Below are 25300 nucleotides of genomic sequence, written 5' to 3' on the forward strand. Positions count from 1 at the left end.
CTCCAACATGGCGGATATCTCTTTGGCTTGTTTTGTCCTCTGAGCGCCGTACTCAGATTATTGCATGGTGGCTTTTTCCGTAAAGTTTTTTTGAAATCTGACACAGTGGTTGCATTAAGGAGAAATCTATCTTTAATTCTGTGAATAACACTTGTATCTTTTATCAATGTTTATTATGAGTATTTCTGTAAATTGATGTGGCTCTCTGCAAAATCACCGGATGTTTTGGAAGCAAAACATTACTGAACGTAACGTGCCAATGTAAACTGAGATTTTTGGATATAAATATGCACTTTATCGAACAACACATGTATTGTGTAACATGATGTCCTATGAGTGTCATCGGATGAAGATCATCAAAGGTTAGTGATTCATTTTATCTATATTTCTGCTTTTTGTGACTCCTAACTTTGGCTGGAAAAATTGCTGTTTTTGTTGCTTAGCTCTGACCTAACATAATCATATGTTGTGCTTTCACTGTAAAGCCTTTTTGAAATCGGACATGATGGGTAGATTAACAAGAAGTGTATCTTTCATTTGGTGTATTGCACTTGTTAATGTTATAAAGTTACATATTTCTAAAAAATATTTTTAAATTTCGCTCGCTGCCTTTTCAGCGGAATGTTGTCGAGTGGCGTAAGAAGGTCATTAATATGGTCAAATCCAGAAACTATAATTTTGAAAACAAAACGTTTATTCTTTCAGTGAAATACGGAACCATTCCGTATTTTATCGAACGGGCGGCAACCCTAAGTCTAAATATTGCTGTTACATTGCACAACCTTCAATGTCATGTCATAATTATGTAAAATTCTGGCAAATTAATTACGGTCTTTGTTCGTAAGAAATTGTCTTCACACAGGTCGCAACGAGCCAGGAGACCCAAACTGTTGCATATACCCTGACTCTGCTTGCACAGAACGCAAGAGAAGTGACACAATTTCCTTAGTTAATATTGCCTGCAAACATGCATTTATTTGAACTAAATATGCAGGTTTAAAAATGTATACTTCTGTGTATTGATTTTAAGAAAGGCATTGATGTTTATGGTTGGGTACATTGCAACGATTGTGCATTTTTTTGCAAATGCGCTTTTGTTAAATCATCACCCGTTTGGCGAAGTAGAAGTAGGCTGTGATTCAATGATAAATTAACCGGCACCGCATTGATTATATGCAACGCAGGACAAGCTAGTTAACCTAGTAATATCATCAACCCTGTGTAGTTAACTAGTGATTATATGAAGATTGATTGTTTTTTATAAGATAAGTTTAATGTTAGATAGCAACTTACCTTGGCTCCTTGCAGCCACAAGGTCATTTTGATGCTGCACTCGCGTAACAGGTGGTCAGCCTGCCATGCAGTTTCCTTGTGGATTGCAATGTAATCGGCGTCCAATAAGGCAGATTACTGATTTGTTATGAAAACTTGAAATCGGCCCTAATTAATACACACTATCCTCTGTAGCGCCTTGCGGTCGGATGCCAAGCAGTTGCCATACCAAGCGGCGATGCAGCCAGTCAAGATGCACTCAATGGTGCAACTGTAAACCTGTTTGAGGAGCTTCCTGAGGGGGAAGAAGCATTGTCATGCCCTCATCACGACTGTGTTGGTGTGTTTGGACTTGATAGATCGTTAGTGATGTGAACACAGAGGAACTTGAAGGTCTTGACCCGCTCCATTACAGCCTCGTTGATGTGAATGGGGGCATGCTGCTTGAAACTTAGGTATTTTAGACTAGGTCAAGGAGAGGTTGAAAATGTCAGTGAAGACACTTGCCAGCTGGTCAGTGCATGCTCTGAGTATGCGTCCTGGTAAATCCGTCTGGCGCTACGGCCTTGTGAATGTTAAGTTGTTTACAGGTCTTACTCACATCGGCTATGGAGAGCGTGATCACACAGTTATCTGGAACAGCTGGTGCTCTCATGCATGGTTCTATGTCAAACGAGTGCAAGATGGCGCTCGCGAGCAAGATGAAACATTATTGCGCGAGCAAACACTTGAGTCGAGAGCGAGAATAAATGTGGTCAAACGAGCAGAGGACAGGCCCCGCGAGTGCAGGCCAGCGTGGTGCGCGCAAATGAAACTTGAGTGCTTGCAAGTGTGACTTTGAGCGAGCAGAACTGCATTTAAATCGAGAGCGGAGACTTTTGTTCGCCTGAAGAAATACTATATGCCAAGACTCAGAAATTAAATATGCCCCCCCCATGCAACAATGTTGATGACAACAATGCTGTTTTCACTTTGCTTCTTAATATAAATCCACTAGCGTTCTATAATTACACTATTAGTTGGTTTCTTACATCAGCAAACAGCTAGTTTGTCTTTTCTTAGCAAGTTGTCCTAAATCATGTGAGACGCTAATTGTTAGCCGCTAATACATGTACGGGGTAAGGGCAAACCTAGCTTGCTAATACAGCCTGATAATACCAGTGATGGTGTAGACCTAAATCAGCATGTTGTTTGTGCAACAGTATCTTCTAAATCAAAGAGGAATATGCAAAGCAAGAATATGTTAGCTACATGAAGTAGCTAAGAGAACATGCAATGTAGCCAAAGCTTATAGGGTCCCCTAGGAAACACTTATCAACACTTTAGTTCTTACCCTGTCACAATAACTCCTCCCTGGCATTTTAATTTGTTGTCATCTCAAACAACACTGTATTCAAAGTGCCCACTATTATACTCTAACTATATAATTAGAATAGCCATTATATTTCCATGATTCCAACAGTTTTGCTCTAATTCGCAAGTCAAATCACAATTGCAACATTTGGTTAAAAATAAGTCCTAGATTATTTGCCCTGCGTGGCAGTGTGGAAATGATCTCAATTGAGCAGTGGTGTATTTAAGTAAAACTATTTTCAAGTATTACTTACGTCTTTTACTTTTTTAATTTTGCAACTTTTACTTTTACTTCTACATTCTTAAAGAAAATAATGTATTTTTTTACTCCATACATTTTCCCTGACACATAAAAGTACTCATTACATTTTGAATGCTTAGCAGGACAGGAAAATGGTCCAGTTCACGCACTTGTCAAGAGAACATCCCTGGTCATCTACTGCCTCTGATCTGGAGGACTCACTAAACACATTCTTTGTTTGTAAATTAGTGTTGGAGTGTGCCCCTGGCTATCCGTAAATTTAAAAAAAAATGGTGCCCTCTGGTTTTCTTAATTTAAGGAATTTGACATTTTACTTTTGATACTTAAGTATATTTAAAACCAAATACTTTTATACTTCTACTCAAGTAGTATTTTACTGGGTGACTTTCACTTTTACTTGAGTAATTTTCTATTAATGTATCTTTTACTTTTACTCAAGTATGATAATTTGGGACTTTTTCCACCACTGCAATTGAGTACAGGAAATGCTGAAATTATAAAAGTGCTCATTAAAATCACTTACAATGTATGTGTTGCCACCCTAGGACCACTCGCTCGCTACTCATTAAGAAAATGTAGAACACTTATTATTCAAAACCAAAAATACCATCTTATTTAAAAAATAATAAAAAATACCGTTATATAATATTTTGGCCATTTCGCCCAGCCCTAGTCTCATACCAATTTTTCAGTTTGTACTCCAAAATCCATTTTGCTCTCGCAACTGTTTACTATAATTTTATAACCAGTGGAAATTCTAGCTAATGAACATAGCCTATAGCAGTCTACTGAAACGCAATTGGTCTGGTTTTTGGACAAATCACGGCTTGACTGCTCTCTAACCAGATGTTTTACCATAGGGATGAAACGAAGGCTGACCATCATGAAAAGGTAAAGTATGATAGTTTTTCAGTAGAGAATTAGCTCATCAACTAGCTCGCTAATCAACTATGATTTCAAAATTGAAATTGTAGTAAGTAGTTATTTATTATCTTATAAAGGCAGGCTATTGACGAGGCAAGCTAGGTTAACGTCAGCTAGCTAGGAAGCTAACTAGCCAAAGTTATCTAGCTAGCTAACATTTAAACGTGGTTTAACTAAAGCCAAAGTGGTTTTGTTTTCTATACCGTCTCTGGCTAAGTCAAGGAGGGGTTTAGAAGAGGAGGAAGACTTGGAAGACCAGCATGGGTGGCAGAAGAGGGAGGAGAGGCAGGGTGAGAACAGACAGGGATGACCTTCACTGGGGAAGAGGTCAGTGATTGAGGAGAGGGAGCCAAGAGATGTCAGGCTTTGAACCAAATAATAGCCAATATTGTAAACCACTAACTGCATACTTTGAGATACAATCTGATTTAAAAAGATTTGTTAACTTTTACTCTGTCAGTTTTTGCGCAGTTACAATAAATGAGAATGACCTCAAACCGTTTCTCTCATTGCTCTTTCCATCCAGGTCCACTGTCACGAATTTATTCTCTGCTCAGCTGACAAGATACAGGATCCATTCTGTTCCAAGTAGGTTACCTTGGCTCTCCTCTATGCACAGCACTCTGGGGACTACCTGCAGGTTAACCATGACATCCACCAATCACCCACATAACTTAATCATTAGTGGTACTGAGTTCCTCTAATTTGCTGTATGAAGGCATTGTGCATAGGACATCACGTACAGAGTATGATGACCAGCTGCTTTCTATTGGTTAGAAATATTTTTCTACACTGAATGAATGTGACAGTCATTAACCATGTTTCCATCCACAGTTTTTAATGTGAGTAAAGTCATAAAAAAAGGGATAAATTGTTTGTTCGACATGTTGGGATCTTTTTGTGTCTGTAAAATTAATTATGCGAGAAATGGCTGTGGAAACACCAGTATGTGCAAATATTGATATAATAACCATCATATTGAAGTAAACTTGGAGTCACGCAATGACCTGGTGTGTGGTCCTCTCACTAGGACTTGGGAAACCATGCAGTTTGTTAGAATACCAATGAAATAAATGATGAGTAACTTCACAAGGTGGGGAAGGTGCACGGTATGAGCTTGACGCTCCCTTCCAATAAATGTCAAGGGGCTTATTCTGATGACATGATGATTGATGCTTGACTGCCGTTCAACAAATAAAAATATTCTCGTTCTTATCCATAATGATATCATTATGTAGACTAACATACCCGCAGAGTAGGCCTATCTGCCAGCTGTTGGCTAGAGTTCATGTGTCAAGACCAGAGTGGGCTATTTAACGAAACAGCTTGTGACAAAACTATCAGTAGAGTTGAAAATGGGTTGGAAACGCATTGAACTTTAGATTTTTATTCGGTACATGAAAAACTTTAGTGAAAAAGTATGCACTGTGTGTGCACTACGTCATCACGCACGGATCTTTATCTGCAACAAGTCAGTTGGGTGGGAAAATGCCCATATTTTTTTATATTCTCATAACTATTTTGCCAATTGGATGGAAACCAAGCTACTGCTAAACAGTATGAGAAGTGTAGGTAAGGGGTGAATTGAAAACCTATAGGAGGATAGCTCTCCTCGAGGTGTGTTGGGCATGAAATGACAGCAGGCTGTCATAGGGTCTGACAAGTGGTGTGGATTGGTACTGGGCAATTCCACATTATTAAGAGTGACTCAGATTAATTACTTTAAAATGTACGTCATACAAACCAATGATTGCAAGTTGTTCAAAGTAGTAGTCCTTGTGCATAGAGTTGTGTGGTTTGTTTCACTTTGAAATCATTTGTTTTTGTTTGACATACATTATAAAGTGAGCTGCCCTACAGCTCGGCTCAGTCCCACATCGTGTTTTATCACTTATTTGAATGATTATCCACAGTTGCCTCTTTTGATTCAGCCACAGCAGTCTTAAAATAGACTGTTACCTTGAATGCAATATTAAGATGTCAAAACATTTTAAACTCCAATATAACTTTTTTGACATCTTATTTTCCTCTCTCACTCATTCTCAGGACACTGTGTGTGTGTGTGTGTGTGTGTGTGTGTGTGTAACACATTTGACCAGGTGGAGTCTGGCTTCTACTTCATCGCCCTGGACTACTACACAACTCAGCACATATGTGTTGCTCCACCTTCCCCAGTGCCCTACTTTTTAACAATGTCTATGGATCGTAAAATAATTTTATGTTGGGACTTCAAATCCACACTAAATGTAATTCCATGTCCTGTATTGTTCTGCACTCTCTAAAGATTATGCTAATGCCCCACTGTAAGAACCTGGAGAAACTGGTTCTGAGGGAGGTGACATGGTCACAAAGAGTGCCTGGGGCACTTTCCAGCTCTACTGCTGTCTGGACAACAGCCAGAGGGTGGTCAGCTCTGCTGCACCTGAGAGCTAAAGGTATGTCACCACACTCCCAACAGTCATGTATGCTCATTTATGTGTTTCTTAAAGTGGCGATCAGCAGTTGAAACAATAAAAAAAACGTACCCACTACCCATTTTGGCAAAAAGCTGAGGAATGGACCTGGAGAAATTTGACCACTCTCAAATTCATAAACAGAGTTATGGATGCAAGGATTGACCATCACGCCTCCTTTTAAAACCCTATTAGAGGAGACAACCCAAGGTTCCTCGCCTCAGATCCCCTCCAATGGGTTTTGACAAGGATGTGAGTAGAGAGGAAGTGAGGCGTTGAGCAGAGATTAATTGGGACAGAGCTCGTCATTGTTTTAGGTGGAAACTTATGTTGAATGATATGTTTATTGTTTGCACTTATCTTTGTTCTACTTGTGCTCTTTGCACAGATGGCTCTGGCTTGCTTATAACATCTGATCTGACTCCCTATGCAATTTTTCTCCTGTATTACTGACTATTCAATACAACTGCAAATGTCAAATTGAAATAATTTTAGATTCTGTAATTAATAGACAATGGTAGTTCCCAATCAGAAAATGACGGTCTGCTGAGAGGGTCATTGGCTGCAACCTGACCTCCAAGGTCCTGCACGACTCCAAGGAAAGGAAGGCTGGAGTAAAGATCATCGCCAAACCCTCCCACTTCCAAAGTTTCCCCTCTGGCAAACGGTTCAGGTCAATCACGACCAAAACCTCCTGAACAGTTTCTTCCCCTGTGCTGTGGGCCTCACTAACCGGTCACCGAGTCCATGATGATCTTCTCATCCATGGACGTCTCACTCTGCACTATCATTCCAGAACTGCACATTGCTCTTTGTACTCTGCACATTTCTTACATGCATAATTTATAATGTAGCATATAGTGTACATACTGTATGTGGATCTGTGGAAATTCTGCATCTACAGTGCCTTGCGAAAGTATTCGGCCCCCTTGAACTTTGCGACCTTTTGCCACATTTCAGGCTTCAAACATAAAGATATAAAACTGTATTTTTTGGTGAAGAATCAACAACAAGTGGGACACAATCATGAAGTGGAATGACATTTATTGGATATTTCAAACTTTTTTAACAAATCAAAAACTGAAAAATTGGGCGTGCAAAATTATTCAGCCCCTTTACTTTCAGTGCAGCAAACTCTCCAGAAGTTCAGTGAGGATCTCTGAATGATCCAATGTTGACCTAAATGACTAATGATGATAACTACAATCCACCTGTGTGTAATCAAGTCTCCGTATAAATGCACCTGCACTGTGATAGTCTCAGAGGTCCGTTAAAAGCGCAGAGAGCATCATGAAGAACAAGGAATACACCAGGCAGGTCCGAGATACTGTTGTGAAGAAGTTTAAAGCCGGATTTGGATACAAAAAGAATACTTTCGCAAGGCACTGTATATATATTTTGTTCTGTATATTCTGTTTATTGTGGCAGCACCATTTCACAGTCAAATTCCTCTACATGCAAATGTATTCTGACATGTTAACCTGAGTTTAGCTGGTTTATCATGTCAGTTGGAGTTTACATTATATTATTTGGGACTGGTTATGTACTGTAGCAGGTAACAGTATACCCTTTGTCTTCATATAATAAAAAAATCCCTGTGTGTGTGTGTGTGTGTGTGTGTGTGTCCTTGGGCTTAATACCCTAAATATTGTCTCTTTCCTGCAATTAGTGGACTCATTTTATGGTGTCTGCTAGAACTGTCTGCTTTTTGTTTTTCATACAAAAGTTGCTGGCTAACAAATAAGTAATTAAAGATGTTAACACATTTGTGCCAAAATTTGAGAAAAATACACTATTTGTGTATATGGAAAATGTTTGGGATTTTTTTTTTCAGCTCTGGAAACATGGGACCAACACTACATGTTGCGTGTATTTTTTTGTTCAGTGTAAAGTCTACTCAACTCAAGGTATAATATACGTATTATAATTAATTTTAAGCTCAAACCACTAAACAGACGGCTCGCAATAGCCAATCACAACACTGGACTGGCCAATGGCAGGAATTTGTTAGTTCTTCCTTCACTCCAGTGAAATTTACCAATCTAAGGTTTCTAGACACACACCCGCCCGCCACCATCTCCCTGAAATCCAAACCTAAAGGTGCCAAGACATGAGAGAGCAATTTGAGAAATGTAAATGTTCACAAATTCATACAAAATGAAGAGCTGAAATGTCTTGAGTCACTAAGTATTCAACCCCATTATTATGGCAAGCCTAAATAAGTTCAGGAGTAAAACTTATCTTGACAAGTTGCATGGACTCACTCTGTGTGCAATAATAGTGTTTCACATGTATTTCATTTTTTTGCGCTACCTCATCTCTGTAAGGTCTCTCATTCGAGCAGTACATTTCAAACAAAAAGACCAGGGAGGTTCGCAAAGGAAAAGCAGACATTGAATATCCCTTTGAGCATGGTTCCAAAACATGCATCCTGTTTGCAACAAGGCACTCATGTAATACTGCAAAAAAATGTATCGAAGCAATTCACTTTTTGGCCTGAATACAAAATGTTTATGTTTGGGGCAAATCCAATACAACATATTACCGAGTACCACTCCATATTTTCAAGCATGGGTATGCTTGTAATCGTTAAGGACTGGTTCAGTCTGCTTTTCACTAAACATTAGAAGATTAATTCACCTTCCAGCAGAACAATAATCTAAAACACAAGCCCAAGCTACAGTTTTGACTTAAATCTGCTTGAAAATCTAGGGCAAGGCCTGAAAATGGTTATCTAGCAATGATCAACAAAGACAGCTGTAATTGCTTCCGAAGGTGCTTCTACAAAGTATTGACTCATTTTTCAATAAATTTTCATACATTTCTAAAAGCTGTTTTTACTTTGTCATTATGGGGTAATGTCAGTGGCGTATATTCATGGCTGCCAAGAGAAGCCAGGCTTCCCCCAAAAATTGACAAATAATTATTTTGCCAATCAGAGTTGAGCTAAACTGACTGAGCTCAACTGTTAATGGTCCAGGCGCACCAAAAAAAGTGTCAAGGTAAGCCAGCTTGAATTTGGCTTCACTCCCATCACATCGCTTCAAGATAAATAACTCATTGACAGAAACAACTTGAATTGTGGCATCTCGTTTTGTTGTCCTCCGGTGGCTAGATAAAATGTGGACTTTATTCTCCATACAGGCCAATGATTATTCTGATCCAATCATAAATTCATAGATTGTGCTCATGGATTGAGAGGAGGGGAGTTCAATAGCTAGATGTAGAAGGCTAATGTTAACCAGCTAACGTTGCCCATGAAAGGAAGTTAGGCTAGAAAGCAAACATTTTAGCCAGGTAGCCTATGACAATCAAATCAAATGTATTTAAATAGCCCTTCGTACATCAGCTGATATCTCAAAGTGCTGTACAGAAACCCAGCCTAAAACCCCAAATAGCAAGCAATGCAGGTGTTGAAGCACGTTGGCTAGGAAAAACTCCCTAGAAAGGCCGAAACCTAGAGAGGAAAAAGGCTATGAGGGGTGGCCAGTCCTCTTCTGGCTGTGCCGGGTGGAGATTATAACAGAACATGGCCAAGATGTTCAAATGTTCATAAATGACCAGCATGGTCAAATAATAGGTCTGGGACAGGTAGCACGTCCGGTGAACAGGTCAGAATTCCATAGCCGCAGGCAGAACAGTTGAAACTGGAGCAGCATCACGGCCAGGTGGACTGGGGACAGCAAGGAGTCATCATGCCAGGTAGTCCTGAGGCATGGTCCTATGGCTCAGGTCCTCCGAGAGAGAGAAAGCAGAGAAGGCATACTTAAATTCACACAGGACACAGGATAAGACAGGAGAAATACTCCAGATATAACAGACTGACCCTAGCCCTCCGACACAAACTACTGCAACATAAATACTGGAGGCTGAGACGCATAAAGAGAGCATGGTTTATGTTGTCATTGTTTCACTGTCATGTTCTCTCTCTCTCCAGTATAAAGGACAGGTTAATCTCCATATCTTTGAGGACTGGTGTGGCAGCTCTACAGCTCAGCTCCGCAAGAACCTGCACTACCCACTCTACCCACACGTGAGTCACTCACACACACACACACTACACGCCCATGTGATTCCCCCAGCATCATATACACGACATGCCATACCTCTGTCTCTCTATCTCTCTCTTTAGTCTAGAACCACTGTAAAGAAGCTGGCTGTTTCTCCTAGATGGACCAACTATGGCCTCAGGATCTTTGGCTATCTCCACCCCTATACTGACGGTACCCTTCCATCCATCCTGGAGTACAAGTTGAAATTCATGTAGGGCATCGAGACAGTTCGGTGGGTGGTAACACCAAGGCTTTTAACAACTGTGTTTGGTGCAGTAAGACAGGCATTCAACTTTACATGCCACAAGGCGACTAAACCACAGAGGTCCAAACACTGAACCCAGAGGAACAACTAATTCAATTCAAAGAATGCTCTGACAAATATTTGTCATCTAACTGTGTGTGTGTGCTCCAGGTGAGTTTGTGTTTGCGGTGAGCTCTGATGATAACTCTGAGTTCTGGCTGAGCCGGGATGACTCTCCACTCAACCTGCAGCTACTGACCTGGATCGGCAAGGTGGGCTCTGTGTGTGTGTGTTGGTGTGTACCTGCATACCTGAGATAGTGACAGGCATGAGTGTGTTTATTTGGGATTATGGCAGCTCTCTTCCTGTCTTTAAGTACGATGAGCTGTCAAGTGTGGGGTGTTTTTCAGACTGGCATGGAGTGGACGGCACCTGGTGAGTTTGGGAAGTACGCCAGTCAGACATCCAGACCGGTTAGGTGAGTCGGCTAAACACTTTGTGGGTGCTTTTGTATTAGTGAAGGCTATGATTGCCGGGGGGAATGAATCTATGTCTAAACACAGGGCTGAGAGTTATTTTAAGCACAGGTTGTTTTTTCTTCTTTTTTGTGGTGTATTGGAGCTATGGCACTGAGCCAGGATGCACACACAGACCTACCTCTGAGGTGAAGTGTGTGTGTGTGTGTACCTGTGTGTGTGTGTACGATGATGGATGGTGCAGGGAGATGTGGGTTTGATCCTGACAAAGGACGCTGTCACAAAAACCCTAATCAAGCATGGACCGCAGGCTAGAGAGAGGTTAAATGAAAGAGGGAGGGGAACAGGGAGAGAGGTTAAATGATGTGATAGAGGGAAGGAGGTGATAGTCATGAGATGGCAGGCATCTACAACCACCTATCAGAAACTAGCAAGTGTGTGTGTGTGTGTGTGTGTGTGTGTGTTCTGCAGGCTGTCAGTTCAGAGGATGTACTTCTTTGAGATCGTCCATAAACAGAACGACAGAGGAACAGACCACATGGAGGTGGCGGTGAGTTTCCCTTCTCTACTCTTTCTTCTTTGTGTGTGCACGCAGGCAGTAGTATTAAGTGTGTGTGTGTGCAATTGTTTTGATACAGTGGCAGCTGAACCAGGAGGGTCTAAGCTTTACAGTCATCAGCTCCAAGTACATATCCCTCTATACCAGTGAGTACACACACACGGACACACACACATGGACACACACACGGACACACACTTCTAACTTATTTGAACTACCTAACCGTTATCTCAGACGTGTGTATGTGTGTACAGATGAGTCCGCTCTGAGGATGAGTGACACCACTCACATACCCCAAACGGCCGCCAGTCACACCCGCACGCCTAGCAACCAGCCTGACAACCAGCTGAGCAGCCAGCCTGTGGCCGACATGCGGAGAGTTGACCCACGGGACACCATCTACCAGAGTAAGACCTCACACTCTCACTCACACACACACACACTACAGTCGTTAGATAGAAAAAACAACAACTCTGTGTGTGTAGTCCCTGCCCTAGACAGTAGGTACCTCCGTGGTGTGTTACCTGACTGCTCCTATAAACCAAGCTACATCATCAAAGGCTTCCCTCTGCTGCGATACCAGGGTCTGCAGTTTGTAAGTACTGTAACTACTACAATCCCTATAGTTTACAGAAATGAGTTTGTTTAGTGGGTTGATGTGTTGTTAGCTGGCTATGAGCGGGTCTTTACCATGTTGTTTGTGTGTCTCCAGGTCCACATGTCCTACATCTACCCCAATGACTACACACGGCTCACACAGATGGAGACAGAAAACACCTGCTTCTACCACAACAGTCCCCTAGACCTGGACAGGTGAGAAGGGGATGGAAAGGGAGAGTGATTTTTTTTATGAAGTAGAGCCGACAGTGAAATGTATGACCTCTATGGGAGAATCTCAATTGCATACTCCTTGCGTCCTCTCTCCTCACTTCCTTAAAACCCATTGGAAGAGAAGGTCAGAGGGGTGTGACCTCTGGCTTTCTCATCCAAGGGGTTTTGAGAAGCAGGCGAGGAGAGAGGATGTGAATTGTATGCAATTTAGATTTTCCCTATGGCTCTGAGGACAGTTTCCCAAAAGCATTTTAAGGCTAAATTTATCATAAGAACCTTCGTAGGGGCATCTTTAAATCTGTGAGCTGTTTGCCAAAACCACTGTTACTAAAGTTGCACTAGAAAACGCTTGTTATTTACCAACTGCTTCAGACCAGTCTTAGAACAGCTAAGTGTGTCTTTAGATGTGTTTTTTCCCCTACCATGCCACTTTATACACAGAAGATCTCTGCTAGACATAGAATCAAGATGTTTATCTGTCTCTCTGTGACCACTGATACCTTCACAATGAAGTTGACCTACAAATACAATGTTGTCAATGTCTTTGCAATTGTTACAAACAAGTGAAGGATTAAAAGATGCTTCCAATGAAAACAGAGATGACTGCAGAAAAAGATGAATAGCCTACACAGTATTAGGGATTAACACGGGTAACCGAGATCCCTGGACTGTCCAGGGATCACTTCACATTTCCCTAAACATTTCCCCCCAATGTCACACTAATGCAATTCAACAAAATACACATGTGGAGCAGCAGATTGGATAATGTGCTATTAAATTTTTTGCCAAAATAGGTTGTGGCATGAAAGCCTTTAGCCTAACAAGTCGCCATAAATTCGAAGCAGACACATAATTGGCACTACTGGACTGCACACGAGACCCGAATGCAGTATAGAGTTCTCATCAGAAAATTAGACCCCTGTCCGGTGATCTAAAGCCAGAGCCCAGGCCTGGTCCGACATCACAGAAATTAAATTAGCCCAAACCCGCATTTATCTAGAAAGCAGTAAGCTAAATTGATTTAAACGGGTGTTGAGAACAACGCTGCGGATGTGGGCAGCGATGGAGTGAGGAGATGAGGAAACAGCCATTCGGCCTAGAAAAAGCCCAGAGAGAGGAAACCTCACCTTAGCTATGATCAACTGAATGTTGAAAATATTGGAATAAAGTAGGTTAATGCAATTAAAGGCATATATCAAATTCTCGCTTATACTGAAACTCCCGAAGTCATATACAACCTCTATACTAATTTAAAGCAATAGTCGTGTGTGGTCACCTAGATGATCATTTCAGCACCGTTATGATTGGGACAGTGCCATCACACTGCTTTGAGACAAGCGTGGGGGACTCGTCTAGATAAATCAATCAATGTCAGATCTTTGTTTTCACTTATTCAGACCCCTTGACTTTTTCCACTTTGTTACTTTACAATCTTATTATAAAGTGGTTAAAAAAAATGCCCCTCAACAATCTACACACAATACCCCATAATGACAAACCAAAAACAGTTTTTTAGATATTTTAGCAAATGTAAAAATAAACTGAAATATCACATTTAAATAAGTATTCAGACCCTTTACTCAGTACTTTGTTGAAGCACCTTTGGGATTGATATCAGCCTCGAATCGTCTTGGTTATGACGCTACAAGCTTGGCACACCTGTTTTAGGGGAGTTTCTCCCATTCTTCTCTGCAGATCCTCTCAAGCTCTGTCAGGTTGGATGGGGAGCGTCACTGCACAGCTATTTTCAGGTCTCTCCAAAGATGTTCGATCGGCTTTAAGTCCGGGCTCTGACTGGGCCACTCAATGACATTCAGAGACTTCTCCCGAAGCCACTCCTGCATTGTCTTGGCTGTGTGCTTAGCGTCGTTGTCCTGTTGAAAGGTGAACCTTCGCCCCAGTCTGAGGTCCTGAGCGCTCTGGAGCAGGTTTTCATCAATGTTCTCTCTGTACTTTGCTCTGTTCATCTTTCCCTCGATCCTGACTAGTCTCCCAGTCCCTGCCACTGAAAAACATCCCCACAGCATGATGCTGCCACCACCATGCTTCATCGTAGGGATGGTGGCAGGTTTCCTCCAGATGTGACGCTTGGAAGTCAGGCCAAAGTGTTCAATCTTGGTTTCATCAGACCAGAGAATCTTGTTGTTTTGGCAAACTCCAAGCAGGCTGTCATGTGCCTTTTATAGAAGAGTGACTTATGTCTGGCCACTACCATAAAGGCTTAATTGGTGGAGTTCTGCAGAGTTGGTTGTTCTTCTGGAAGGTTCTCTCATCTCCAAAGAGGTGCTCTGCAGCTCTGTCAGAGTGACCATTGGGTTCTTGGTCACCTCTTTGATCAATAACCTTTTTCCCCAATTGCTCAGTTTGGCCAGGCGGCCAGCTCTAGGAAGAGTCTGGGTGGTTCCAATCTTCTTCCATTTAAGAATGATGGAAGCCACTGTGTTCTTGGGGACCTTCAATGATGCATTTTTGGTATCCTTCCCCACATCTGTGCCTCGACTCAATCCTGTCTCAGCGCTCTAAGGACAATTCCTTCGACCTCATGGCTTGGTTTTTCCTCTGACATGCACTGTCAACTGTGAGACCTTATATAGACTGGTGTGTGCCTTTCCAAATCATGTCCAATCAATTGAATTTACCACAGGTGGACTCCAATCAAGTTGTAGAAACATCTCAAGGAGTGTCAATGGAAACAGGATGCAGCTCATTTTCGAGTCTCATAGCAAAGGGTTTGAATACTTTTGTAAATAAGTTATTTCATTTTTTTTGCTTTTTTTTTTATATGCAAACATTTCTGAAAAGCAGTTTTGTCATATGGGGTATTTTGTGTAGATTGATGTTTTAAAAAATTATTTTTTAATCAATTTTAGAATAAGGCTGTAACGTAACTAAATGTGAAAGAAATCAAGGGGTCTGAATACTTTCCGAATGCACTGTATACTTAATAAGCAATAAGGCCCGGGTGGGTGTGGTATACGGCAGATATACCATGACTAAAAGGGCTGTTCTTAGCACACAATGCGGAGTGCCAGGACACAGCCCTTAGCCGTTTACACAACGGGTGGGTCTAATCCAGATTGCTGATTGGTTGAAAACGCATTCCAGCCGGTGTCTATTCCACAAATTACCACCGGCTAAATCTATGACATTAAAATGCCTATTACTCTGTTCCATCTGACAGCACAATCCACTGTCTCATCAGCCCAGGCAGGGAAGTTATAAACTTGATCTCCACTATAATAAACTTCTCACATTACTTTTTGCTGTCTGTCTGTCCGACATTTGCAACATTGTTTCAATATTCAAATTCGATCTCCAACTGTCCCATAGTAATGAACCTGTTGGGGTCGGGAGTCGGGACGAGAGAGAGGCAGGCAGCGTTTTCAGCCAGTCGAAGTCATGAATCAGCTGGCATAATTTTTTATGGATATACAAATGTCAATTGAAAAAGGTCAAACGAAACGAAGTGCAGCTAATTTGCAGTCTTTCCAGCTTCAGTTTGAAGTTATTGTGTTAATTGTGCTGTTGGTTAGCTCCTCTGAATAACGTTAGTGTCCTAACAGAGAGTACATTTTCTATGCCATGTGAAATCGCGCCTCATTAGTTCATTGTTATGGATGTATCCAAATAAATGTCACTAGAAAACAGCTTAAACAAATGCATCTACTGTTGTCTGCACTGTTTGACGTGACTGTAAGTTAGTTGTAGTTGGCTAGCTAGCAAGTTAGGGATAAGAACGCTGTCAGCCAGTTTTGCAATGGAACATTTGGAACGAACAGCTGGGTCGCGTCTCTGGCAACCGAACCAATAGAACGACCGACCAGCCGGCTTGGGTAGCAACCCTAGATTTGTTTCGGGACTATATCTTCTGGAAGGATGAAATAGTATGAATAAAATCATCAAAATAAAGTTAATGAAAATATGTCGGTAACACTTTATATAAAACTGATAATGACCTCGAAGCCAGTGTTTGGAGGATATATTGGACACTGTGTTATCAAACCTCCAAACGAGCTTCAACGCCATACAACACTCCTTCCGTGGCCTCCCAACGGCTCTTAAATGCTAGTAAAACGAAATGCATGCTCTTCAACCGATTGCTGCCCGCACCTGCCCGCCTGGAGAAATGTAACCACTCTCAGATGAATAAACAGAGCTATGGATACAAGGTCTGACCATCCATGATAAAGTTATTGTTTTAACCATGTTATGAGGCTGTACAGTGTTTGTTTACATTCACAATGTTCACAAACATTGGAGTAAAACAAGCTAATATTTTGGGTTCCCATGGAGTGTGACAGTTGAACTAAGCTCATGAGGTATTTATAAGTTATATTCTTCAAGAATCAATGGATATATATATATACAGTTCAAGTCGGAAGTTTACATACAACTCAGCCAAATACATTTATACTCAGTTTTTCACAATTCCTGACATTTAATCCTCGTAAAAATTCCCTGTCAGATAGGATCACCACTTTATTTTAAGAATGTGAAATGTCAGAATAATAGTGGAGAAAATGATTTATTTCAGATTTTATTTCTTTCATCACATTCCCAGTGAGTCAGAAGTTTAGGAGACAGAACTCGTCTCCTTCCTGAGCGGTATGACGGCTGCGCTGTCCCATGGTGTTTATACTTGAGTACTATTGTTTGTAAAAATTAACGTGGTACCTTCAGGTGTTTGGAAATTGCTCCCAAGGATGAACCAGACTTGTGGAGGTCCACCATTTTTTTTATGAGGTCTTGGCTGATTTCTTTTGATTTTCCCATGATGTCAAGCAAAGAGGCACTGAGTTTGAAGGTAGGCCTTGAAATACATCCACCTCCAATTGACTCAAATTATGTCAATTAGCCTATCAGAAGCTTCTAAAGCCATGACATCATTTTCTGGAATTTTCCAAGCTGTTTTAAGGCACAGTCAACTTAGTGTATGTTAACTTTTGACCCACTGGAATTGTGATACAGATAATTATAAGGGAAATAATCTGTCTGTAAACAATTGTTGGAAAAGTGACTTGTGTCATGCACAAACTAGATGTCCTAACCGACTTGCCAAAACTATAGTTTGTTAACAAGAAATTTGTGGAGTGGTTGAAAAACAAGTTTTAATGATTCCAACCTAAGTGTATGTAAACTTCCAACTTCAACTGTATATAACTTATAAGTCAAAAGATGGATGTAGCAACTACAGATTGCCCCTTTTAAGTCTATCAAAAGTGTGCGAGCTTTAGCATGTGTCCATTAGGCCTACGGATATATCTTTTTTTATCAGCATGAATCAGATTGAACAATAAAAGCCCCACTTTTATTCCATAGGCTGTAATCCGCACTATGCAGCTGTTGCAAGAGCACGTTTTTCACTGACTCTCCACTGGTTTCAAAAAAAATGATTGATAGGCAGCTTAAACTTCTTTAATTCAACCATTATTGGGTTTAAATACACATTTAGATTTGTGAACAGCCATCCACAATAAGACCGATACTAATGCAGCGCAGCCTTTCTTTCGATCCTATCAGTATCAACACTATGCCTTAATGACGAACTTAACATTCTCTCTGCGTGGTTCTTTGGGAAACGAATGTTACATCTTTGGCCGTTGTAGGAAAGATGCATCTTTAAAATGCTCGTTAGCCTAAATTCCATCGCTATTGGGAAACCGGGCCCTGGTCTGAGCAGAGGCTTATCCTGTATGAGGTCATTACCATTACGATCCAGCAGAGGGCAGGGTGCTATCACAGATGTTATGGATAATGGTGTCTGAGAGAGAGACAGACAGAGTGCAATGATGAAATTCTCTCCCTTTCTACTCCCTTCCTTATCTCCACTCTCTAGGTATGGCTTTTCCAGGTACATGCGGCTGGATGAGCCAGAGGGGCAGGAGGGAGAGAACAGAGCCAGAGGTAGGGGAGACACACATACATTTTTCTTCTGTTAAAAAGTATATGAAATGTCATCGGTCAGCGTTCGTTTTATATGAACACTCTTCTCCATCTGTGTGTTGACTGGTAGATATTGGCATCTTGATGAGGAGAAAGGCGGTCCCAGAGGAGGGGTTAGATGGCGAGGCTCCTCCAAATGTGGGAGGGGCTAGTGAGACAGACCACACCCCTCCTGACTATGGAGACGACTATGACGATTACGCCAAGAGACGACAACGCAAACTCTTCTCCCTGCCACAGGCCGACAGGGCACCTACACATAGAAACATGTCTGATACTCTCACATACAAGAAGAGGAGGAGGAGGAAGAGGAGAGGATCTAATGCAGCAGCTGTAGTCCAGACCAGAGCAACAGAACTGGATGGGTTAGAGATCCCTCATGGTCCTGGGTCACATAAACCTATACAGAATACACCAGAAGAAAAGCTGAGATCAGCAGACAGACCAGCAGATAGACCAGTTGAACAGCTCAGACCAGCACAAAAAAAAAAGTCCCGAAAAGGGGAACAGAAACCAGGAGGGAATCCAGCAGACAGAGAAGATCTGGGTCCAGCAGACCAAAATCAACCCAGACCAAGAGAGGGACCAGCAGAACAGAACTCAACTGGGTTAAAGATTTTACCTTCACCACAAAAACTAGACCAGAACATGCCAACAGACAGAGACAGACCAGCAGAGAGATACAGACCAGCAGAGAGAGACAGACCAGCAGAGAGAGACAGACCAGCAGACAGAGAAAAGCTAGCAGACAGACCAGCAGACGGACTAGCAGACAGATCAGCAGACAGAGACAGACCACAAGTTCGGCTACCCCAGCTGCAAGGGAGGCGCCGGCGCGTTCAACAGCCTGGTCAGAGGGGTGGGACTAAGATTAAATCACCTCTAGTGAAGTTGTACCACAAAGCAACTGTGACTAGGAAGAGAGTCCAGGACCTAGATACAGATATCATCCTCCGAGCACAAACACGTATAAACTCACGACCGCAACCTGACTATGACAACACAGTCCACAGGGCTCTTCCCCCTGGCGAGGTCAGAGGAAGGAACCATCTGGTTGAAGGGATTGACAGAGGGGGGGAGGGTGAGAGAAAGGGGGAGGAGATGGGTGTGAGTGAGTCTTTATGGAGTCTTGGGGGAGACTCTGAAGAGGAGGAGGGGCTGGCTTATGACTCCACGCCTCCACCGGTGTTTGACCCTGAGGTGAACTGGGCTCAGACATTCCAGGTGACCCCTGTTAACCTCCAGGCGATGCGTTCTGATTGGATAGACCTAAGCTGTAACGTGTCTGGTAACCTGCTGCTCCGCCCTAGTGATGCTCTGCCTGTCGTCAATGCCTTCATGGACAAACTAAACCACAGACACAACAGGTCAGTGTGTGTGTGCGCGTGTGTGTACAGTATATGTGTGTGTGGAAGTTTGTGTTAACCCTGTCCCTCTGTCCCTCCCTAGGCATTTCTCCCTGGTGCGTGTGCTGAATGTTGAGAGGAAAGTGGATGGGATTCAGGGCAGCAGGTACTTCCTGGAGCTGGAGCTAAGGGACATGACTGGCCAACACCTTCGTCTGTCACACTACATCTATGCTCTGATTCGCCATAATCGATCTCGCCCCAGGGGAGTCCTTCGCCGTGCCCCTGAGACGTTGCTATGCAAGCCTCTAGGCTTCCACTGGAACCCGGCTGCCACTGTACACTTCATAGTACCAGGTACCACACACACACACACACACACACACACTGTTACTCTCCTAATGTTGTATGGTGACATAAGGATGTATTACTCTGTGTGTACGTGCTTGTGTGTTTCAGTAAAGAACCAGGCCCGCTGGGTGCAGCAGCTGATAGTTGACATGGAGGGTCTTTACCAGACCACTGGAGACCCCTACTTCAACCTCATCATCACTGACTACAACAGCACTGACATGGATATAGAGGCAGCACTAAAGGCATCCACGCTGCACAGGTACGCAGAGTGTGCCATAAGCACAAGTCATAAAATGTTAATAACATTGTCAAACAAATCACCTTAAAGGCTCCCGTAGACTACCTGGGCACATTCCTCCACTCTAAAATAACTTCAGCATCCAAACAGTGATGGAAAGACATCTGTTACAAATCACAAAAAAGTGGAATGACATTTTGGAATTGAGACACATGGAGCCTAGATTGAGTTTAGGTTGATGCATTCCACTGTTGTCTCTGTCTCGGACATTCATCTATGCCTTGGCAAAATGTCACAACATTCTCATCGCAGAGACGAAACCACACCAGATTTTGTAGCACATACTACCCGTTTTCAACTCAATTTACACATTTTTCAAGTGGCTGAGATGCGGTAATGGTAAATGATGGTGTTATAGCCTACAGTTTTGTTGGCATCTTTATTTTATTTATTGTGATAGGCTAATGTTTTAATCGTATGGCTTACTTTCACCCCTGATTCATGCCTCTGTGTACCAGGTACCAGTACGTGAAACTGAGTGGAAACTTTGAGCGTTCCGCTGGTCTACAGGCTGGCATCGACCTCATCACTGTGAGTATGACATCCTCAGTGACACCATCACAGGGTGTGTCCTGTTTTGTGTCCTTAGTTTCATGAAATGGGCATAAATATTCTCTCTTCCTCCCCAGGATGAGCACAGTATAGCGTTTCTGTGTGACCTTCACATCCACTTCCCCCCCTCCATCATCGACTCAGTCAGGAAACACTGTGTGGAGGGACACATGGCCTTCGCCCCCATCGTCATGAGACTGGACTGTGGGGCTACGCCCAAGGAGCCCAGAGGTACACGCACACACACATACACATCAGAGGAGGCTGGTGGGAGAAGCTATAGGAGGACAGGCTCATTTTAATGGCTGGTATGGAATAAATATAATGGTTATCAAACACATCAAACATATGGAAACCACATGATTGACTCTATTCTAGTCATTGCAATGAGGCCGTCCTCCTATAGATTCTCTCACCAGCCTCCACTGATATACACACACACACTTCCACCTCTCTTTATTTCTCTCTCGTCTCTCGCTGTGTTCCAGGTTACTGGGAGGTGAATGGGTTTGGTCTGCTGGGGATCTATAAGTCTGACCTGGATGCAGCAGGAGGCATGAACACACACGACTTCACTGACCGCTGGGGCGGGGAGGACTGGGAGCTGCTGGACAGGTGTGTGTGTGTTTGTTTGTTTATCTGTGTTGGGTTGTTTGGTGCATGTCTGTGTGTGTTTTATTGCTCATGCCTGCTCTAACAATCTGATCATTAATAGCATTCTGTTGCTCTGTGTCAGGATTCTGCAGTCGGGTCTGGAGGTGGAGCGTATCTACCTGAGGAACTTCCTGCATCACTACCATTCTAAACGTGGCATGTGGAACCGGCGCACTCAACGCAGTGGCACGTAACCCACAACCACACAGCCAAATTGTACAATGATGCAGCCATAACCCACTACGACGCAGCTGTAACTCACGACGACACATCCGTGGCCACAAGGAAATCAAGGAAACTGGCGCACTTTAATGTCCCCACTCCTCGCATCAGCCATTTACAGCTGTCGACTGGTTAACGAGAGGGCAGGACAGAGGAGATTCCTGACATACCATTGGGTGATATCTCCTGTCATTCAAACTGTTTGAGGGTGTGGTGATTATGAAATACAGAACATAGTACTAACTGTCCTGGAAGAAGACACTCCTGAACTAGTGCAGAGGTACTTAAATCTTAACATGGAGGTCCACAGTACTACTGGTTAGCCAGAGAGTCCACTCACCCAAGTCTGAATCAGTCCACACACACACACACACACACACACACACACACACATCTTGTTAAATATCAGTGATCATACAGTATTTGTATGTAATCAGGACCTTGCTTATTTATTGACAATGACAGGGTGCACCAATGTTACACTTTATTTCAGTTTAAAACATGGTTTTATTAATATAATTAATTAAGATGGGGAAAAAGGGATGACTTCTGATAGAAGAGACTATTATTGAGGCATGGGGGGTTTACTGTACTGGATGGGGATATTTCCCTTAAAGCAATGTGCATCATGAAGCCCTGAATTCACCCGAGTGCTTGCTGCATAGCTCTACTACCTCAGAGCTCTACCACTGACTCTTGGATGTGACATTGTGCCTATTGAATGTGTCCTTCAAAGCGCTGTCCATTTAATTTTCTATGGATTATACTTAAGAGGATCCCGCACCCAAAGGCTTAGGGAGATATTTTATGCAAGTTAACAATTTTTTATGCAACACTGCGCCTTCTCTACAGCTCCTCTAAAATGAGAAAACCTTTGGAATTGGGAAGTACAACCTGAACATGTCAGTTAAAAATGCTAAATGTTGTTTTCTATTTCACAATAGGATTAGGAGTATCACAGGACCTTGTGTATACAGTTGAAGTTGGAAGTTTACATACACTTAGGTTGGAGTCATTAAAACTCGTTTTTCAACCACTCCACAAATTTCTTGTTAACAAACTATAGTTTTTGCAAGTCGGTTAGGATATCTACTTTGTGCATGACACAAGTCCTTTTTCCAACAATTGTTAACAGACAGATTATTTCCCTTATAATTCACTGTATCACAATTCCAGTGGGTAAGAAGTTAACATACACTAAGTTGACTGTGCCTTTAAACAGCTTGGAAAATTCCAGAAAAGGATGTCATGGCTTTAGAAGCTTCTGATAGGCTAATTGACATAATTTGAGTCAATTGGAGGTGTACCTGTGGATGTATTTCAAGGCCTACCTTCAAACTCAGTGCCTCTTTGCTTGACATCATGGGGAAATCAAAAGAAATCAGCCAAGACCTTAGAAAAGATCTCCACCAGTCTGGTTCATCCTTGGGAGAAATGTACAAACGCCTGAAGGTACCACGTTCATCTGTACAAACAATAGTACGCAAGTATAAACACCATGGAACCACACAGCCGTCATACCGCTCAGGAAGGACACGTGTTCTGTCTCCTAGAGATGAACGTACTTCACCCAAATTCACCCAACTTATTGTGGGAAGCTTGTGGAAGCCTACCTGAAACGTTTGACCCAAGTTAAACAATTAAAGGCAATGCTACCAAATACTAATTGAGTGTATGTAAACTTCTGACCCACTGGGAATGTGATGAAAGAAATAAAAGCTGAAATAAATAATTCTCTATGGTGTTAATGTCTTGTCTGATTGCAACAGGGCCTACACACACTCGGCAACGTGACAAAGAACACACAGAGAGGGCGGGACTGAGACAGGTAATGGCGGACTGAACGTTATGTCGAGCACCTCAAGACAAAAACGTAATATTCAATATCGGCAAGTTAGACTAAATATTAGCACTACACAATCTGGTGGGTGATATCCTTCAATCTGGATAATAACACAAAACAAATCTTAAAACGAGAGACATTTATCGACAAATATTACGAAAACAAGCAACACCCAAACATGATGGAGAGTAAAACAGGGGAACCGATTTCAAAACGAAAACGTGACTCTTCTACAGACAGACAATTTAATATTTTCACCACCGGGAATGGTAAAGGTCGAAACCGATCTGTTAAAATCAATAAATGACAAACTGGGTATGCTTGAATTAGTCAGTAAGGATATAAAAGAGTTGAAGGCAAGCCTCGAGATGAGTGACGAAAAATCTGCGACATTGGAGAAGGAAACAAACAAGCTAAAAGGGACAGTCAATACGATTGAACCCGAAGTGAATGAACTTAAAAAGGAGAACATTGTTCTGATAGAAACTTTGCTTAACATACAGACAGTTGTTACAAATGATGGAGTCACGCATGATTCACCAAATGATATTTTGAAAGAGGAAGTAAAGTACTTTAAGAATATGTTTTTGTTTCAGTCCATCTCCACTAACTGAAACTAATTGTATGGATTTTTTTATCCTAATAACCATGTAAAATTAACATCTGTACAGAAAGACTCATGTGAAGAACAAATTACAGAGGAGGAACTTCTTGATGCAATTAAAGCCTTTCAGTCTGGGAAAACTCTAGGGCTGGATGGCATACCAGTGGAAGTATACACGTTTTTTTTGTATATACTCAGAGGACCTTTATTAGCATGTTTTAACCACTCCTATATAAATGGTTGATTATCAGACATGCAACAAGGTCTGATATCAGTATTACTGAAACAGGACCCAAGTGGTATATAAAAGTTTAAATTAGAGACCTCTTACACTTCAGTGTTGTGATGCAAAAATTCTAGCAAAATGCTTGGCACATAGAATTAAAAAAGTATTGTCAGATATGATTCATCCTAGTCAGACAGGTTTTTTACATGGACGATACATTGGAGATAATATAAGACAAGTACTGGAAACAATAGAATACTATGAAATATCGGGGACACCAGGCCTGGTTTTCATAGCTGATTTTGAAAAGGCTTTTGATAAAGTACAACTGGAGTTTATATAAATGCCTAGAATATTTCAATTTTGGGGAATCTCTTATAAAATGGGTTAAAGTTATGTATAGTAACCCTAGGTGTAAAATAGTAAATAATAGCTACATCTCAGAAAGTTTTAAACTATCTAGAGGAGTAAAACAAGGTTGTCCACTATATTTATTATTGCCATCGAAATGTTAGCTGTTAAAATTTTATCAAACAATAATATTAAGGGATTAGAAATCTGTGGCTTAAAAACTAAGGTGTTTCATCATTGTACGCTGATGATACATGTTTTCTTTTAAAACCACAATTAGAATCTCTCCACGGCCTCAAAGGATCTAGATACTTTTGCTATCCTCTCTGGATTAAAACCAAATTATGATAAGTGTATTTACTATATTATGTATTGGATCACTAAATAAAATTCACATTTTACATTACTGTGTAGTTTACCAATTAAATGGTAAAGGAGATGAGGAGGAGGAGGTGTGGACATACTCGGTATACAAATCCCA

General features: G+C 41.8%; 1 protein-coding gene across 1 annotated transcript in view; it reads left to right on the plus strand.

Moving 5' to 3' along the window:
- Nucleotides 1-23532, plus strand: part of LOC139406244 (beta-1,4-N-acetylgalactosaminyltransferase 3-like) — a 30868-nt gene extending 7336 nt beyond the window's left edge. The window contains exons 4-20 of the mRNA XM_071148718.1: nucleotides 10202-10297; nucleotides 10397-10487; nucleotides 10732-10832; nucleotides 10971-11038; nucleotides 11508-11586; nucleotides 11675-11741; nucleotides 11850-12002; nucleotides 12081-12190; nucleotides 12308-12408; nucleotides 18263-18330; nucleotides 18440-19736; nucleotides 19819-20072; nucleotides 20175-20328; nucleotides 20826-20898; nucleotides 20997-21150; nucleotides 21408-21534; nucleotides 21656-23532. Of these exons, the coding sequence (XP_071004819.1) occupies nucleotides 10202-10297; nucleotides 10397-10487; nucleotides 10732-10832; nucleotides 10971-11038; nucleotides 11508-11586; nucleotides 11675-11741; nucleotides 11850-12002; nucleotides 12081-12190; nucleotides 12308-12408; nucleotides 18263-18330; nucleotides 18440-19736; nucleotides 19819-20072; nucleotides 20175-20328; nucleotides 20826-20898; nucleotides 20997-21150; nucleotides 21408-21534; nucleotides 21656-21767 (3105 nt within the window). The 3' untranslated portion in view covers nucleotides 21768-23532. The remainder of the gene's footprint in view (nucleotides 1-10201; nucleotides 10298-10396; nucleotides 10488-10731; nucleotides 10833-10970; nucleotides 11039-11507; nucleotides 11587-11674; nucleotides 11742-11849; nucleotides 12003-12080; nucleotides 12191-12307; nucleotides 12409-18262; nucleotides 18331-18439; nucleotides 19737-19818; nucleotides 20073-20174; nucleotides 20329-20825; nucleotides 20899-20996; nucleotides 21151-21407; nucleotides 21535-21655) is intronic.
- Nucleotides 23533-25300: the final 1768 nt, after the last annotated feature.

Source organism: Oncorhynchus clarkii, chromosome 1 (genome assembly GCF_045791955.1).
Source record: "Oncorhynchus clarkii lewisi isolate Uvic-CL-2024 chromosome 1, UVic_Ocla_1.0, whole genome shotgun sequence".
Classification (NCBI taxonomy): domain Eukaryota; kingdom Metazoa; phylum Chordata; class Actinopteri; order Salmoniformes; family Salmonidae; genus Oncorhynchus; species Oncorhynchus clarkii.